General features: G+C 39.2%; 1 protein-coding gene across 10 annotated transcripts in view; it reads right to left on the bottom strand.

Moving 5' to 3' along the window:
• UBR3 (ubiquitin protein ligase E3 component n-recognin 3) overlaps positions 1-19,754 on the bottom strand; it is a 117,557-nt gene that overhangs the window by 7,995 nt on the left and 89,808 nt on the right. For 9 of the 10 annotated variants that reach the window (XM_075430523.1, XM_075430525.1, XM_075430529.1 and 6 more), the window contains 3 exons: positions 11,023-11,123; positions 4,036-4,160; positions 327-434 (listed from right to left, as the gene is read on the bottom strand). In XM_075430523.1, the coding sequence (XP_075286638.1) occupies positions 327-434; positions 4,036-4,160; positions 11,023-11,123 (334 nt within the window). The remainder of the gene's footprint in view (positions 1-326; positions 435-4,035; positions 4,161-11,022; positions 11,124-19,754) is intronic. The other variant, XM_075430524.1, reaches the window with a different exon arrangement.

Raw genomic sequence — 19,754 nt, 5'->3', positions numbered from 1 at the left:
CCCCCTTGACAAATGTTTCTTCTACTTAAATATTCAGTTTTCCAAGTTTCTCAAAGCTCTTTCATACATATGATTAAAAACCAAAATTATAAGTAGTATTTGTCAATCACTTTCTCAACACAGCACTGGCCATATATGATATTAGTAAAAGAAAGATTTGCCCAGGCAAACTGTCCCAAAGGGATGTGCTTTGATCTAGAAAATAGCGTGGTACTGCAGTCTTTAGCAAGATCAGAGAAAAATCATTATAACAACGAGGCTGAAAAACTTAAATAAGAGACAGAAAGGGGACATGCTGGATACATTTTCAAGAGGTTTGCCAATACCACCGTTAATTCTTCAGTCTCTCCTTCTTCATATATCTTCCCCTTTGACAGCTCACTAATCACATGACCCAGTAACACTTCCCAAGATTTCTGTCCACTGGATGTATTCTGCGAATAAGGAGGAAAGAAATTCAAAATGCACTGGTCATGAAAAAAGTTCCTATGAAAGTAACAGCGATGAAGTACATTTCCTTTTGATCAACACACAAATTTTGACCTACAAAGATACACACTGTTTAACAACAAAAGAAAATATAATTCTACAGAAAGGGAATTCATTTAGCTCACAGAGTGAAATGTGAATTGCTACTTCAATTACACGTGTTCTAAACTGAATGTTACACAAAAACACTCTTATAATATTGCATTTCCCATGTTTTTTCTGTGAGTATAAAAACGCTTACTTTAAAATTAGGAAGAGTCACTTTATGGATACATTGCTTTTTGACAGAATTTGAATTCCAATACAATTAAGTAAAAAAATAACTAAACCAGTTTTCTAAAATGTACCAACCAGAATGAGTTAAAAAACACTTGCTATGTATTTTAAGTTGAAATGAGTCTATCAGAAAATGGAAATTTGTGTTTGAAATGAACAATATCTACTACAGATGGAAAAAAATATTTAGTGGAAAGAATAAATAGCCACTTTGCTTTGTGCAACAGCATTTACATTTAAAGGCAACAATTATAGAAAGCCATCAGAAATAGAAAGCAGTATTCCCACAAATATTTTTCTTCTACTTCATAATAAATTCTACCTAGGAATAACAAGATTGGATGTGAATTTTGAGCTCTGTTAGCATATCATCAACATAACAAACAATGAGGGATTCTTTAAAAAAATTCCAGAGTACCTAGGTGAGATTAAATCTATATATAGACTTCAGTACGTAACAATGCACGTAATTCATCAGTTGGTTTCTTTATAGTGCATTTTGACATCAATTGTAGTTGTTAATTATAGATGAGGTCGTCATCTTTCAGCACCGGGCAGGCAGACTTGCAGTTTATGTTCATCGTCTAACAGTCAGCAAGCAACAAGTATCTACATCGGCAGTTAGGACAAACCTTTCATCTACATTATTCCTGTAAGTTACTCAACAGGCATTTACAGTGTGCTTTTTATGACACCATAAGGCACCTTGCAAAGATAATGAGAGTGAAATTGGGAATCAGAAGTAGAATATCCACCTCTCAGCCCTGCTGAGAAGTCAAACTCTTAATGTTGTTTGATCATTTGGCATGAACATAGAGGAAAGACTTCAACTTGTGTTTACTGTCTGGAATACCAGACTGAAATAGATTCACTCAGCATTATCCACAAACAAAAGTTGAGTAAAGCGTCATCTGTGTAGTCATCCCAGGATCAAAAGGTCACTATTATCAGCACATAAGAAAAAGGCAGCCTGAACCATACATTTGAAACCATTTGGGCCTCAAGATACTTTAAAGAAAGAACTTGGATTCCTAAACTAAAAACCAGCTTCCCTCATGAAATGCAAAGGGAAAGCATTCATCTGAGGACTATGGCTAGGCTCAAGAAGAAAAGGGCTGCCCACGTGCTGCAGAGTGGAACAGCGTGCTGCGCGATTCCCGCAGGCCGGTCCTCAGGGCTCAGAGGTCTCTTGCACACACACGGGGTCCAGGCAGCAATCTTATGCATGAGGAGGAGCAGGAAACCGGAAAGACATTTGGGGAAGGGCAAACTTGCATGTGGGACTTGTGCAAAGCCTCTGCATTTGGGGTGGATTATCACTGGGGGGAGATGGAAGCCAAGAAGGAAATAAGTGTAGGAGTCCCTGAAGGCATGAGAATCATGCAGAGATCACCCTAAGCACGCAGTGCCAAGCTGCTGTCAGAAAGCACACCTCTGTTCGCAGATGACCTACACGAGACAGACAAGAGGAAGGAGGGGGAGGTTTCCAAGGGCGACTGAGGGATGCTGTCAGTACAGCACCTAATGCAGCAGGGAGCAGTGCTCCTATCTACCTCCTACCTCTTTTGCTCTCCCACCTGGAAAACTGTCAGCCTTCAATGGGCTTCTCTCAGAAAAAAAAGTCAAAATTCTCAAACTGACAGAAGTTAATCTGTGGTGTTATTTGAATTACACTAAATCACAACATCCATTCACAGCAACATACTGTTTAATGTGCTACTATTTCCCACTCAGCCTTATCATCCACACAAGCACACTGGTGAAAATTCCACTAAAAAGGACTGTCTTTAATATCAAGAGAGATGGCTACTTCATAAATCCATTATCTGCGCCATTATCATAATTTGCAAGCCTCAAGTACAAAGTGCTTTACGTGAAGCAAATGCTTTCACATGCTTCTGTAAAAAAACATCTTAGTATTAATAGGTAGGTAGCAAGCCCACCTACCCAAGCCCTAAGTCTATTTTCATATAATAAAATCCCTCACTGTAGACAGAAAATTAAGCACTGTAAATATATCTTCAGACAAACTCCAACCTTTGCTACTAAGAAAAAGGCAGTTCATGTTTATCATATGGACTGTGAAAGAATATAAGCTAGCAACACTTCAATCTATTTAGAAGCTTTCTACCACAAACTTTAAACTGCAAAACTGTCTTATCACTTGGGAATCACTTAAGTAAACAGAAAAATGGAAAAAAACCCTCACCAGCAACAATCTGAAGCAAACGTTCTTGAAATTCTAAAAAAAAGGACAATATATTGAAAAGGGGTGGAGAGGGAGCTAACAAAATGCAGTACTGCCCAGTGATCTCAAATGCTTAATGCAAGTCCAGAAAAAAAAAAAATCCCGCTTAGTAGCAGTTTGCCCACCAGATAGTTTGTCCTTAATACCTTGGAGTTGTGACTGACCACTACGACAAATCTAACGTACATGTGAAAAGCAGGTCATGCTTCTCTGTGTGCATTTCATTTTACAGCCAACATAATTTAAGGCCCAGCTGCTGTCTAAAGGGGTGTTCCTCCACCTGTTTCCTCTCCTGGCCCCAACACTTCCATCCTTTCCCTCAGTCTGGCACTGGCACTCTTCCGACCTTCTGCGGAATCAATCCATGGAGCAAAAAACTAACTGAAGGATTAAATGAACACCAGGGCAGGGAACTGTGCCTTTTGGTGGGAACTGGTATTCAGTCAGCTGAACTGAAAAAGCAAGATGCACCTCCACTTTACCTGTAACTACCATCAAAAGGCAAGGACATGGCAGTGAAATATCTACCCGCCTAGCCTACAAATTTCCTCTTCTGCCTCTTCATCACATCAGCACTCTAGCCCACATATTGAGAGAAATTTACACGGCTAGCCACAAATCACAGGAACAAATAAGGAAAAGAGAGGTTTTTTTTCCCCACCAACAAGCTTGCCTGCATCTCCTGTAAAGGAGTGCATCGGATCAACCCAGGGTGTCCCTAGGAAGGCTTACATTTCACAGGAAGGGAAGCTGCATTTACTCAATACATTGCAACACACAAGACTGAAACTGTAGAGATACAGCCTCAAATGTGAAACTCAGTTCTGGAGCGATATACTCATTGTGAAGCTTTAAAGTCCCATTACATGCGAAAACCTGCAAAAATTGCACATGCAGTAACAAAACACTGGATTTTTTTGAAGTAGAAGCAAATTATTATATGCAAAACAGAAAGTATCTGTTACATTCCTACCAGAAATACATAAGCAAAATTTCATAAATGTTTTATAAAATTAACCAACCTTTTTGAGAGCTCCTGACTCTTTCCATGCCATCCTATCTTCAGCACTGCATTTAACAGAAAGCGCTGCCAAGGCTTGAGTATACAATAAAGTGAACAGCACTTTTATAATGCAGGTGAAGTGTTCTGTAAAACAAAGGAAGTAATTTTTAAACACTTGATATTTTTAGCAAATATACTAATTACAGAGTCTCTCATTATGGAAATGATGCTTCTCAAATGAAAAGCAAGTGCTATACAAAAAGTACGATCCCCCAAACCACAGAAAACAACATAAATATATTTACTGGCTTTCAAAAATGACTTGGCAACCATAGTGAACGGAACAAGTACAGGGCAAGTAATTTTCCGCTGCTCCATAAGCTCATCTTAATCCTGATCAGCAGTGACTTCCTCCCAGGGACCTGGTGATATCACAGAATTCTATTTCATCCAAACTGGAAAAGTTAAGTTCTGAAAGAAATCACTGCAAGAAGGACATTTAGCCTACTTCAGTTTCCGTCCCTTCACTTCCAGATATGGATCCAGCCACACAAGGCCTGCTGCCAATCACTCTCTAGTGAGCACCTATTTACCAGACCTCATATGAGTACAGAAGGAGGACAAAAGACAATCTGTCATTTTAGAACTTGCCTTCTTTTGAAAGACCTTTCTTTGTTTACAATTTGTAATATTTAAAGGACTATTATGTCCTACATACAGGCTGCAGGAGGAAAGGCTTTGAAATCTTTTGGGGCAAGCTAGCAACAGAGGCAAAAATAAGACTTCCTAAAATCGGAACAGGAAACAATACTGAGTGTGATCATTCCCTGAAATGAAGATACAGTAGCAGTCCTTTTTTCACCTTTTACTTCAGGTTGTATTTCCCATCCCAAATAATCTGATTTTTTTTAAATCTAGGCAGATCAAAGAAGTTTCTAGCATCATTTACACAATTCCTTAAGTACAAACATAAATATAACATATACCTAAAACAATGTATACAAAAATAAGGGTTTTAAAAAGTCCTCTCAGGCTTTGAAGTCAAGCAAAACAATTCTATTTACATAAGCACCTCCAAAAACTGGGTTAAATTCATTCTTTCTTCCCAAAGGATTTAAACAAGCTTTGTATGTGAAAATGAAAAGGGGGTAAGGGAGATGAAACTCCTTTCTTCTCCTTTCTTGTATCTAATACCAAACCCCACCGCTGGGTTCTAAAATACACATAGCCAGGACTTGAGTACATAGTTAAATTTGTGAAATAACAATTGTTTTTTTATGTAACAAATGTTTACAAATAAACACAGACATGGATTTTGATACTTTTTAATGTCACCAAGTATGTACAATATGCACAGTTGAAGCACCTAAATGATTATTTGTAACTACATAATTAAAAGCGTACTTTTTTCTGTATTATCTTCCTTTGGAGCTTATGTTAAACATGACAACAATTGCTGCTATACTTCATCTGCCCCATTCTACAGCAGGTAACACTGTAACGATTTTTCCATGTCACATTTACCCAGAAAGAGAATTCAACAGATCCCCCTAGGCCCTACTTTTTTCCTCTGCTGAAATCTCCATTTTCTTAGCAATCTTCCACCTGAGGAATAATAGCAGGCAAGCTTCCAGTAAATTTTTTGGGACTGAGATCTGAAAGATTAAACCACATGCACTCACAGAATTGTAAAAATTGCCTCTTCAGCCTCAGCTACAGTCCATAATCACAGATAGAACTGAACTCAAGTACTGAGCTCCATCTCCATCACTAGGAGGTACAAACAACAGAGATCACTTTTACACCGTGAAAGCATGAATGAAAACTACTGCACTTCAATCAGCAGAACTAGATGCCGGTCAACACTCACCAATCTGCCATAGCCCACTTCATCTTCTAGTTCTCATTCTGTGCTGCTGAGGTGCTTACAGAGTGTTCAACACTGGGTGTCTTCGCACCCTCTAGCACTATTACATTATTTAAAATCTGGTTTTCAAATATAATTACTCCTTGTCCCTATCCCCACCTTAATACTAACTGTTCAATTCACCAGAAATATTATACCTAGCATACATTATGTTTTTTTAAATAAATTCATGTTCTTGTATTTGTTTACCTGTATGTGACTTACAAATTACTATTTTTATATAATATAAAAATTAATATTTATAATTACATTTTCTATCTATATTTACATTATTATATTACATTTTTATATCTATTTTTAATATCTATAATTACATTTTTTGAGAATCCAGAATTGGGCAAAAACCGCACACTCCTACTCCTACATCTGGGTCATCTCTTTTTTCTTTTCTTTTTTTTTTTAAGGAATATATCACAGGAGCAGCTCAGAGGCGGCATGCTGCGCAATGAGCGCCAAGGCTTTGAGAACAAGCATTTTATAGTCACAAAACCATCCCATGGGAGACATACTAAAAACAGCAGTCAGAGGATCAATTATCATTTCATTACTATGTGTTATCCTGATTTGTAAAATGCAAAATATTTGACAGCTGTAGGCATCCATAACACTGGAGCTGTTATGTTCTTGTCTACTGCAAAGAGCGATTTTATTTGCCTTTCCGCAATGTGCGCATAGGGGCTGCGTGGCATTTTTCTGCTGCCCCCCTGCTGGAGGCTGTGGTTTTCCTACATCACCTTTTTGATTTAATAATTCTAAATATTGCTAGTATATTTGTACGCTGTGGAGTAAACTATGTAAATGTTGTCAGTCCCTTCTGTTGCAGATGATATACTGTGCAATGTTCTGCACTAAAATGCAACTAGTACTTCTGTGTTTGCACATAAAAACCTAATCTGATATTCGGACAGTCTAAAAGTTCTACTATTATGGCTAGGCTAGGCCATTATAATCAACACAGAGATTAATGCAGAATGTTTGTACTTATTTTTGAATAATATTGAGAAATTATTTATGTTCCTTTTTAAAAATACTTTTAAACAAAACTTTTTTGGAACCAACTTGCTTCGCAGCATCCCATCCCATTATATGCATTACACAAACTCCCTTAAAAATAAATTTTACACAGGAAACACTCCTAGAAGTCTAATTTTAATATTAGAGCAAGAAATGTGCAGATGAGTAAGTGTACAACATGCATCTTTTAATTTCAGTATTGAATTAGATGATCTACACTGGCAGGCAATGACCGCAGAAGGACTTAGGATCTTTTTTTAGTGAACTTGGAATGTCATCTTGAGATAAATAACCTCTGAAAATATTCTTCTTGATTTAAAGAATGAACAGTTATTTGAAAAACTAACTTCAGAACAAAAGGAGATGGCACTGAACTTCAGATAATCCATGAAAGGTATATTGAAAGTTCCACGATACAGATAAATATTTCAGCTTCCACACAGAAATTGGACACTACTCAAGTTGATTACATTCATTCTATATTTCGTCAAGAGCCTTATCCAATCATTCAAGAAAAGTACTGTTCGCCTGAGCACTGCTTGCTGTATTTTTGTTGAATGTCATTGAAACTTTCTAGAAACACAATGCGTCAGAGCATCTAGGTCAGGTTCTTCAGCGTGGGGGCCTTATCAGAACTGCAGAAGGGGCTGATTTTAGGTGTTACACACCAGAGAAGAAAACCTTTCCCACAGTCCACAGAGGCTGGGCTAAACTCTCAAAACCAGCTTTCAAGTTGGAGCACACCCACCTCTCCCAAACCACAGATAGGGTAAGAGCAGGACTGTGGCCAGTGTCAGAGCACCGCCCGGCTGCGTAACAGCATGCTGGCCACCACCCATCCTGCTGCCCGGCTCTCCTCACATGTGTGGCACCAAGCCCAGCACCAGGTCACTGCAGGCCACTTGACCAAATTCGATGCACCTGCTAGCCTCGGGCTCACCCCTGTTCACCCAGATGCCAGGTTTTAAATACTTTGCAACAGTATGATATTTTTTACATTCAAATAAAGCAGAAACTGAGATCACTAGAAGCGACAAGCGCTCTGCACTTCCAGAAATCTGGCCACAGGGGTCCCAAGTCAGGTACTGGGGAAACAGAATTTTTTTACAATTGCTGGTTACAAATAAGAACGTCCAATTTGAACTAAATGACTTGCCCAGCACACAGAAATTGTGTTGCAGAAAGCGGTGGTGGAGGGTATTGAATTCAATTTACAAGGACAGATTCAAGTTTTGTTAACCACTGAGCCACCATCTCCATTTCTGTACTACCTTTTTGTCATATGCCAACACCATTTTCTATTTCTGTAAGAAAGGAGCTAGAGGTTCTAGAAACAAAATCCTCATTTTCTCCAGAGTCCCAGTTCACAACACCATGAACACTGTCCATCCTCTGCACAACACCTGCCACAGAATTAAACCAGAAACGCCTATGGGGATTATGTATTTAGTCTTGCACAATTTCAAAATGCTGAGCCTATGAACTCTATAAAAGCTCTGCCCATGCTCTAGTGTCAAACAAACAAAATTCACAAATGGTTTTATTATCTTGAATACAGTGCTTACTTTGCTGGTTACACTACACAGGAGGTACACACCGTCTCCTTCATTCCCTTCTTTGTAAATTGGTAAGAGCTTGTAAATGCTCTGTCCTCTGCCACAGTTTCTCCCACAAAAAAAAAAAACCCCGACATTTAATTTGTAGTGTTCTTTCTTTGTGACATGTTCAGATCAATTTTCCTCTCTGAAAGAAGAGGCTGAACAGCAATGGCATTTTTATTGCTTTAATCGATGTCAGACTGAAAAAAGATACCAACACTCATCCAACAGTTAAGAGGGTAGTTCATGTGATTCCTAGTGCTATATCTGAAGGGCAAGAGATGAAGTTTGGGTCCTCCTTAAAGAGCACTCTGTTTTTAAAAAATACTGTGTAAACAAAAAGGATTTTGAGTACAAACTTCAAGAAGATTTAATACTTCCTGAGTAGTTTTAGTTTCCTACAAGGATACTGATATGGTTTCTCTGAATACATCAACATACCTAATGAATGATACTGCAAAATCTGTACCATTACAGGAGAGCGTCCTTGCTGAAAGACGAAGAAAATCTTTCATGGATTCTAAACCCTACAGATTCCTCCTTCATTACTGGTGTTCTTACACCTTTGCCACAGCATTCTACACCAGACTAAACCACCACCTCTTCTGCGATGTAGTCAAGTCTATTGCTAAAGGAATAGGCTGGAAATAGCCGTCAGTGCACACAGGCATCGATCGTCTCTCTGCTTAACAGCATCCAGCCAAGTCCGCAGCTCCTGCACCCCACACTAATGCCAAAGCAGCACAGAAGTTCAGGAAGCAGTAGGGTCACACATAGATTTTGTTCACCCCTGTCACTGGCCTGCCACGGGACCCTGCATAAGCCATTTCACCTTTTCATGCCTCAACTCTCTACCAAGAATTAATGATATCGAATTCAACTCTGTGACCTACCCACCCATTACAAAAGTTCTAAACAAATTTGTTACTGCCTATTTTTCTGAACTGCATTCTACACTTCAGGAGAAAGAAATCACAAAAGACTTTCTTTTTAATCTGCCTAACCATTTTGATAAAACAAAAATTAGGAAGATAAATGGCAATTTATTTCCAATTTAATGCTTCATAGATCTGAAGTGGTTACATTCATCTTCTTCCTGCCACTTGCCATTTCCCTTTCAACTGCAACATACACCAAACCTAAGAGCAAAAGCAAAATGTGCTGCTGATATGTGGTATTTCACATAATTCTCCACAGGATCCCTTACTATTAATTGAATGTTGTCTTTCCTAGGCTAAGGTATATTTTCACAAATGATGTTTTTCAATGCTTGGATATAAACTGGAAGACTACTATTGTTTGTACTTTGGCTTCACCAATCCCTTCCCCATATTTCAGAAGACGTTAGTCTCATTAAACAGTTGTTTACTGTTTTTTATTAAGTCCTTCCAATAAAAGTTAATTTAAGTTAAACTGTAGAAAAAAAAAGTGTATTTTTTACTATAGGCTTCCTATTACAAGTATTTTATTCTCCTGGTATTTTCATATTCTAATAATGTATTGGACATACTTAATCCATAAACATGTACACTGAATCAGAAAAAACACAACCCACAACGTTAACAGATACAGAGTCACTTGAGCTGAATTTGAACGTTCAACAGTAAGGACTGAACACCTCTTAAGGGGAAACAAAGTTTCTGCTATACTTTATAAGCGAGATGTATGCATCAACCACAGAACTGTCCCTGTGTTTACCTATTCACAAATTACCAAATATCAGTAGATACCAGGATTGCTACACAGACCACAAAGCAGATACTCTGCTCACTGTCAGCGAAGTAGTAAAGAGATACTTGTTCCTTTGTTTGTTCTTGTTTTAAAATAAAAGTATAGCTATAAAGAGTTAAGCCAGAGACCAGAGAGTCTGAACCACCCATCTTCTGGAGCACACACTGTCCATGTGTCCACGGACCAGGTTCAGCTGTTCCTTTTATACAAAAAAAGAAATGTAGGTTTTAAAACAATTTCGATTTTAGCAATAAAAATTTTAGTTTTTAAATTACACTATATGCTGTCTCTCTTGAAGCTGCCGCATTACAGCAATTATCATCTTCATGTGTGACCTCCTATTATGTAAGACTGCTGCAATTTAAAATCCGAAATTCAAACTAAATTACAATCTTTCACCCTTAGGCACTCAGTTCAACTTGAAGTATTGAGCTACCCCTCTAAGCAAAGAGATGAAGGTCAAACAAAGGACACTGTTCCTTCAGTGAAAGTACTTAATAGTTTTTGCTCAGCTCTCGTACTGAATAGGCTGACTGATAAGGTGAGAAGACAGGGGACACAGATAAGCCTGTCAACCCACAACAGAAATTTCTGCTCAATGCCACCTTCTGTAGATCAGACAGAAACATTCTTTTAGAATACACAGCATACCAGCTATGATTTACCATCCTGGAAATCACCACGATGGCAGCCTCATATACATAATCATCTAAACATACACGGTTTTGTAACATACCTTTGTGCAATGGTTGAGGCATAGTTAAAATCTGAATAAGCAACAGGGACGAGACATCTCTGTAAAGCACGGGAACTTCTGGCAGCTCTTCACTGATCAGCCTGGAAAGAAAACCCAAAGAAAATAAATTCTGATAGTATAAATCCATTTTTCATTTTCATATTTTGCTTTGCATTTTATTTTAAATAGTATTACATTTGATATCAAGCTTACAGAAGCCAAATACCTGACAATTCGCTGATCTTCATTTTAAAACCAAATGGATTGTAATGTTCCCTTACGTTACTAATGGATTGTAATAACTCATGAGGAAGCTACCATTTTGATTCTTGTTAAAGTATTTTAAAACTTTCCAAAACTGCCTGAACTAGTTACTTATATGTACAGACTCTCACAACTGAGACCTCAGAAAAGGTATTGCTTTCCTTTATGTAAGGAAATGAAGACCCAAGCAGCCATCACAGGGGGGATTATGCAATCTTACACACAGTCTTTATTAAAAACCCCATACAGCTAGAAGGGCAGCAAGTAAGTACATGAAGAGATACTGCAAACTTTTGAACTCTTTGGATTCACTGAACGAGGTAACAGCACCTTGCAGTATTATACTTAAAAGCAGCAAATGTTTGCAGATAGGAGGCGGAATTTTTCTAGCTTGGTGCAGCAATGTCCAACAATATTCCAACCAACAATATTCTACAGGTTCAACAGCTGAGTCAAAACGGCAAACAAATCGAAATGGTGAAAAGCCATTCTCCCCTCTTTCATTGATCTGGAGCCTGAGTGAGATCTCAAGCAGAGGCAGCTGGCACGACGCGTTATGTACCCTCCATTGGCACTTTCCCCTTCAGCAACACACACAGAAGAAAGTGCTGTGCGGGTTCTGGCTGGTGAATGCCAACAGAGTAACTGAGGAGGAGAGGCTTGTTTGAGATATTTATCTGTACTACTACTACAGGAGTTGTATCATGAGGCCCCAGTATAACTGACCCTGCATGGCCCATCGAAAACAGAATCCTCTGTAGCCTCTTACAAACAGATGCAAATGTTCCAAAGGACAAGCATCACATGCTACCGAGCTCCTTTCAGTTGCAATGTGATTGAAGTGCTGTCCTTCTGCAAGGGCATTTTCTTCCTATCACTCCTGAGGCTTCTCCATCTTTTGCCCTTCTTCTCACTGGTCAGAAACTGTGGGAAAAAACAGTTCTCCCTGTCCTGGGAGGACCTTCCCTGTCTTAGGGCAGCTGTAGGCCTCTGCGCCACATGGCACTTCACTGGGCCCTCCATGAAAACCACCCGAGAATGTCAGGAAATCAAAATACATCCACTTGATACAGTTTCAAGGTTAGCTTCATGCTCTATTCCAGCAGTTTTAACTGTCCTGCAGGTAAACCACAACTGAAGCACTGCTAGGTAGTTGTACCGAAAATACACATAGATCCTTATGGAGATCTACCCCTAAAAGCACAGCCTTACTCTCCTCCTTTTGGTTGATCTGCGAGACATTGTAGACTACAGTTTCCCAGTGAGGCTTTCTTAAGCCCTGCTGTGAGTGCCCAAGTTTCTGTACAAACAGAATCAGACTGAGGAAAGAAACATACAGATAAGACCTTTAAGCCCTCTTCTATCTCAGATCTGCCCTTTCAGAGCACGACTGGTGAACTACTGTTGGATCGGATTATGCCTTCTCTTCCAAAAGCACCAAACTCTTCCTCTGATCCAACCCAGCTGGCACGGGCTACTCCATCAGCTGAGTCAATGCCTCTCTTCCTGAGGGCACCAGCTCCCCTTGGTGCCATCTATCACACACCACAGACAAACTGAGCTCTTGCAGACCACGTACAGGAAAAGGTTGTCCACACGCGGTGGGATGTGGCTGCATGCAGAAGATTCTCCGTGCCTTCTGACAGCTCTGGGGATCCAACCAGTTTATCATCTCCCAGGCACATAAACACGATGTTGCTTTTGGAAGGAGCCCCCTATACAGTTACTGATGTCATGAAACCTCAGACTTCTCTCTACAAAAGGCACTGTTAGGAGTCATCTGTGATATCAATTTTAACACACAGAAACATTCTATATAAGACGAGGATTAAAAGAACACTTTTGGTCTTATTAAGTGTTTTATCCAACTATTTACATTTGCTAACTACTCCCCTTCCCCTCTCTCCCAGCTCAGGAATGCACATTCTGAAGCAATAATTTTATTAAATGTCTAAAGTTTCCAGTCATTTTATGCAACACTCAACTATGAGGATGAGCACAAATGGACTGGTTGATTGGTCATATAAAATGAGGTCACAGAAAACACTGCTTCTTTTAAATTAACAAACCCAAACAGCTACAAAATAAACACTATCTGTAACCCCTTTTGCTATAATACATCATTTCATAAATTCATAGAGTTAAATCCAGTTGGCAGCTGGTCATGAGTGGTGTAGCCAGGGCTCAGTTTTGGGCCAGTCTTGTTTAACATCTTCATCGATGATCTGGATGAGGGGATTGAGTGCTCCCTCAGTAAATTTGCAGATGACACCAAGTTGGGTGGGAGTGTTGATCTGCTTGAGGGTAGGAAGGCTCTGCTGAGGGATCTGGACAGGCTGGATCGATGGGCCGAGGCCAAACGGATGAGGTTCAGCAAGGCCAAATGCCGGGTCCTGCACTTGGGTCACCACAACCCCATGCAGCGCTACGCTTGGGGAGGAGCGGCTGGAAAGCTGCCCAGCAGAAAAGGACCTTGGGGTGTTGGTCGACAGCTGGCTGAACATGAGCCAGCAGTGTGCCCAGGTGGCCAAGAAGGCCAACGGCATCCTGGCTTGTATCAGGAACGGTGTGGCCAGCAGGAGTAGGGAGGTGATTGTCACCCTGTACTTGGCACTGGTGGGGTTGCACCTCAAGCACTGTGTTCACTTTGTGGCCCCTCACTACAAGAAGGACATTGATGTGCTGGAGCGTGTCCAGAGAAGGGCAACGAGGCTGGTGAAGGGTCTAGAGAACAAGTGTTATGAGGAGCGGCTGAGGGAACTGGGATTGTTCAGTCTGGAGAAGAGGAGGCGGAGGGAGGACCTTCTTGCTCTCTACAGCTACCTGAAAGAAGGTTGTAGTGAGGCAGGTGTTGGTCTCTTCTCCCAAGTAACTAGTGATAGGACAAGGGGCAATGGCCTCAAGCTGCGTCAGGGGAGGTTTAGACTGGATGTTAGGAAAAATTTCTTCACAGAAAGAGTGGTCAGGCATTGAACAGGCTGCCCAGGGAAGTGGTGGAGTCACCACCCCTGGAGGTGTTCAAGAAGTATGTAGATGTGGCACTTCAGGACATGGTTTAGCAGGCATGGTGGTGTTAGGATGACGGTTGGACTTGATATCTTAGAGGTCTTTTCCAACCTTGATGATTCCATGGTTCTATGATAAAATGACTGTTTTAAAACACCATAACACATATAAATATACATATTTATACATATATATGAGCATCCTAAACAAAAGACAAATATGCTAAAAATCAGTATACTGAATTCTAAAGAAGCCAAAAGGGGAAAAAATTTGTATCACACCCCCAAGCCTCATTTTCAAAATTATACAGGCAATGAAGATTTTAATCTCGCTAAGCCTCTCTAATTCTGCTTTCACCTACAGCGAGTTCTATTTTACGATCTATAACACGGAATTTTAAAATAATCCTCATTATATAATGACTTTAAAGCCATGGAGATCTCTTAAATTACTTCTCACCTTTAATTTTTAATTTATACATAAATTTGGGAAAAAAATAATTTAGAATAACATTAAGAAAAAAAATTAACTCCCTCTGGTCACATTTAGTTGAACACCGCTTTCTGACAGAAGTATCAACATCAATATAATTTAACAGTCATGTAACAACTACATCAAATAGAAGTTCTCACAAAAGTCAGCAATATTCTTATATATACAGAATACCGTGATTGACTGGCAACATCACAAATAAATGAACTCATTTTCACATGCAGGACTAACTGAATTCTTTGTCTAATTCATTCATTTCATAGAAACTGGAGAAGTAAAACTACATTAAATGTCAGGGGTTTAGATAAGCTGCTTCCATTTACGTCAAGCGCTGCAGCATATGAAGCACTTAAAAACTACTTTGTCATTTGTTAAGAGCCTAAGCAACTTCTTCATTACGACACTAAAACTGAATTTATAAACTGTGTTTAAAAAAGTGTTTTATGGAAATTGCCCGTCCTGTTAATCCCCAAGGCATATGTGAAAGCTTGCTAAATCCGACTTTACAAAAAGTTGTGCCACAGAACCACTGAATAAAATGAAAGCAAGTAGAATTTCAGATGGGACCAAAGCAATATAAAACAGTTCAAATGTATTACAGTTGTATGTCACATCCACTAAAAGGGGGTGGGGGTGTAGAAATCAACTGCACAGAGCAATATAAACATATACTGAAATGAAAAATGCATTGCTCGACTTTCTCTATGGAACTGACCTCTCCTCCAGTCCAAGGTAACTGGGCTGCACTTCTCCCTGTGCCAATTCCAGAGCTGTCTATCAGTTGACAGCTGAGCAACTCTGCCTCTGTATTCTGCATCCTCCTCGATAGAGGTTATATGGGAATCACTTATTTGGGAAAGGATACAGAGGAATAGAAAATTCTGTTCTACTTTGAAGTGAGCAGCATTTGCTTATGACCTTTCCTTACATACACGCTCTCTCTTCCCCTCTTCTCTCAGCTAGAGACACTTAAAATTTTTGTTTGATGCTAACTCCAAATGACTAAAAAGTTAGAACATCAATAAATAAAGTGGAATTTCTGAGCCTCACACCTCTTTGAACTATCAGATATAGAAAACCTGAGACACAGGCATATGGATACAGCTAAACAAAGGCTTAATCAGCTAGAGCAAATTTACACTCTTTTCAGTACTTGCACGATGAGAAATACAGCCCACAAATCCCAGCCTGTAGAAAGGCCAGAATAATACACAGCTTCTAATGTTCATGATAAGAAAGTAGAATTCTATTATTTATTCTGGCTACATTCTAGGATATAATCACAATTTCATATTTGCTCTTCATCGTGTCACAGCAGATTTTACAGCAGGTTGTTTTTCTCTCTTTATACAACACAGGATTTCACTGACAGTACTAACATCAGGCATCTCCCATTCTCTCTTTCACCACTGTGCCCCCAGCACTCCCTTGTCATCTATTCCCAAACTTCTTCAAACTAACCTTTTTAAAAACACAGATTACTTTCTTGGCTTTGTTCATGATGCAGCCTGCTCAAGTTCCATCAGCACAGCTGAAGAAGATGGTGAGCTACAGCATCCGGGAAGGCAGAAACAGCCAAAAGCAAGTTCTCCTGAAGCTGTCATTACTGTCAAAACCTCTGTATCAAAACATCTGTCCTGAGACCCTGGTGTTTCAGGCAGGATTTGTGTCTTTATTGAATAGATCACATAAGTCCTGCTGCAGCATGTGTATGTATATAGCACCTCCTGCACAACCCTTAACTACACCCCATTGTTCCACCATCCTACTCTGTCTGCCCTGGACTACCTTCATAAAAACTTTTGGTTTTCCCATTTCACGACAGTTTGTGTGATGGAGATGTGACTTAAGAGGTTCCCATGCACAGCTGCTCATTCTCATCCCTGTGCCGCAGTTTGTTGCCCCAGTATGAGACTACAAACAATCACCAAAGCAATCTAGCTTAGAATAAATGTCAGCAAAACACGTCAGTAAAAATAGCCCAGTATATTTCCGTATTTCAGTTCATAATGCAGTTCGCCCCTGCAAGTGCCTCTACTGCAAAGATACTTCATGCTCTACCAAATCATTCATTGCTGACACATTTCGTCTGTCAAAACAGACACAAAAATTTCAGCCTTTGCAGAGATACAAATTAAAAAAAAAAAAAAAAAGTATATCCTTTTATTTCAGGTTTGCCGTTCCTGAAACTCTGGCTATTTGGACTAGTCCATTAAATTCACATCTGGGTTTAGTAATTACTGCCTCCAGCTGCTCCTTCTCTGCCCCCTGCCAGAAGCTATTATTCCCCACTTACACCACAATAATTGTTTATTTGATCACCCCTGAAACCAGATCTGCCCTTAGTAGAACAATTTGCTTGAGCACAGCCTGTGGGACCGAGCATATATTAAATTTGACAACATCAACTGCTTAGAAGAAAGAATCCACTATACCGTTCACAATTCATCAGACTTAGCTCGGTCTTTTTTCCTCCCTCTTCCTTTAAACAGTTCACATTATTTAGGCCCTTTTTGATATGGTATCTTCTGACTCAAAACTTTCTTACTCAACTTTATGTTGGTGTGACTGCATGAGCTCCTTCCTATCTTTCCCTTCAGCTGCCATGTTCAACTACAGAGCGATCTAGGTACAGTTGTAGAAGATGACACTGAGCAAAACCAGGGGCTTAGGGAAGTATAGTAGAGCAACTCTGTGAGAGCCTTTACAAATTACTTTGATCAGTTCTCTATATGCATGAAACTAAGGCATGATTTATGAATATGGGTAGCTGGGTTGTGGGAAGCCAAGCTAAAAATTGTGAGCTCTATACCTGGGTAGTTTCAACTGTAAATATTTATGTATTTAACCAAAGTAACTACAATTAAATAAGGGTGAACAGATAATGCAGTGGCATGTGTATTCCATAGATTATTTTCTTTTTCAGTTTTGAAAATTATCTTTTTAAATAAATAAAGATGCAACTAACTTCTCTGGAAAACTGCTTTCAACTGAAATAGTAATTTGAAGTAAAAATTAAATAGAAAAACATAGCATGTTGGTTTCAAGTTATTTTGCTCCTGTGACTTTCCTGATGTTAAATTGTTTGGAATCACAGTAATATAGTCAGATAATACAGATCTTTTCCTCTCGTTGACATTTTTTTTTTCCCCTACAAGTCTTTACTTATAGTCTCGTGTACCGGTCAGGCTGATGATTCAGGTTACTTAGCTTCAAAATGGCAGAGTGCTATCCACATCTTAAATCTGCAGTGGTATTTCTCCACCGCCCTCTTAATCTTGTATCACCTTCCAACCACTCCAAGCACTCTTCCCTGTACCTGAAAAAATTTTCTATTCTGGATTTCTCAAAAGGCTGTGTGACTGTAAGAAGTGTGCAATTACATCATATACACCAATCATATGAACGCCATCTTCAAGTGAAACTACTACTTCAAATTTCTAAAATATAATTATGGATATCCACCTTATGCTCTAATTTATACATTAAAAACATGTTGCCAAGTTGCTTCCTCTGCAGCTTTCTGGAGCCTGCAGACTAAGGTTCGGAAAAATGTTCCAAGGAATGAGCAAAAAAAATCCAGCTTGACCGAGTCTGTGCATCTCAGCAGTAAACTATTTCATGGCAAAATGGATCATCTCTCAGTTATAGCTTCCTAAACCATTTAGGACTTAGTGTCAAGCCAACATCAGCAAGCCTACCAAGAACTCTTGAAAACCAGTGCAGAAAACAAGAGAACTGCCCAAAGTGTTCCCAACATGCAACACCTCCTGCAAAGCAAGCCACTAAGTCTACAGTACCATACATTGAAAAGTGATTCAAAATATTGCCTACTGAAATCTAACTTGCAGCAATCTAACCTTGATACAGACAACGTATAGTGAATTCCATCGAGACTGTGAGGGGAAAAAAAAAAGTTGCACGTGCAGAAGAAGCAGCCTCTCTGTTAATAGCTGCTTCCAAAGCTAGCAAGCTCTTCAAACACCAAAATGAGAAGTGCATGATCAGTCCCACAGCCATTCTGACTATTAACAGCCTATCAACGTGATCTTAATTTTGCCTGGTGTAACTCAGTCAACCATACACCAAATTTATTAACCTTGTTCCACTACTCAATCTAGGCCAGGGCAGGATCACACCAAAACATACTCTTAAAGCAGTTTGAATGCATGCTGAATAACATAGGTTTTCAGGTTATAAAATTCTTGATGTTTTGTTCAGCTAATGGTTTATAAACTGATCTGTTAATCTAGTCTAATTACTGCAATAACCTAATGTTGATAGCAAAAACGACCTGGGTCAAAGACGACAAACTGTAAAAATCTCAAACTAGAAGCAAGCACAAATGTTTTAATAATTTTTCCTAATTTGCAGATTAGGATTGTGGCATCACTATCCTAGATGAATTGTTGAAATCTGATGATGCTTTCCACCTCAAGCTCCTAGAAACACCCTGACAAATGCACAGCTGGATAGGCACTAAAAAGACAGTCTTTTCAACATTATTGCAAGCTGCAAAGTGGAGACATTAGCTATGAAGAAGCAGCTCACGGTGCCAAGAGAAAAAAAAAACCACACCAAAACACTGGCTTCCTCTTATGAGGAAAAATAATAATCTGGTTTTAGGTAAGAAGCCTTTCCTCTCACCGTCCAGGTAGAAACTGAAAAGTGAAGGGTCCTAAGTCAAGTAGGGAGATGAGTCCTTGTGGAACACAGACACATGGCTCCATTTATTATATTGCTAATCCTTATACAGCTGTACATGTAAAGTTAATGTTTTAAAAGCAAATTCAGGTAAATGACTTGTTTAAAATAGCAAGCATGATGAAAATTTTTAGCTTCAAATAGAATTATTTCTCACATATATTAGGCCTACTTACATTATTTCTGTAACAACTGTCATTGCCCAACTTTCAATAAACCATTTATGAACCTAATCTCTACATAAATTTTGTCTAGCATCCATACCA

This window comes from Opisthocomus hoazin, chromosome 9, assembly GCF_030867145.1.
Source record: "Opisthocomus hoazin isolate bOpiHoa1 chromosome 9, bOpiHoa1.hap1, whole genome shotgun sequence".
In the NCBI taxonomy this organism is placed as follows: Eukaryota; Metazoa; Chordata; class Aves; order Opisthocomiformes; family Opisthocomidae; genus Opisthocomus; species Opisthocomus hoazin.
This window is presented reverse-complemented; position numbering and strand designations above follow the sequence as displayed.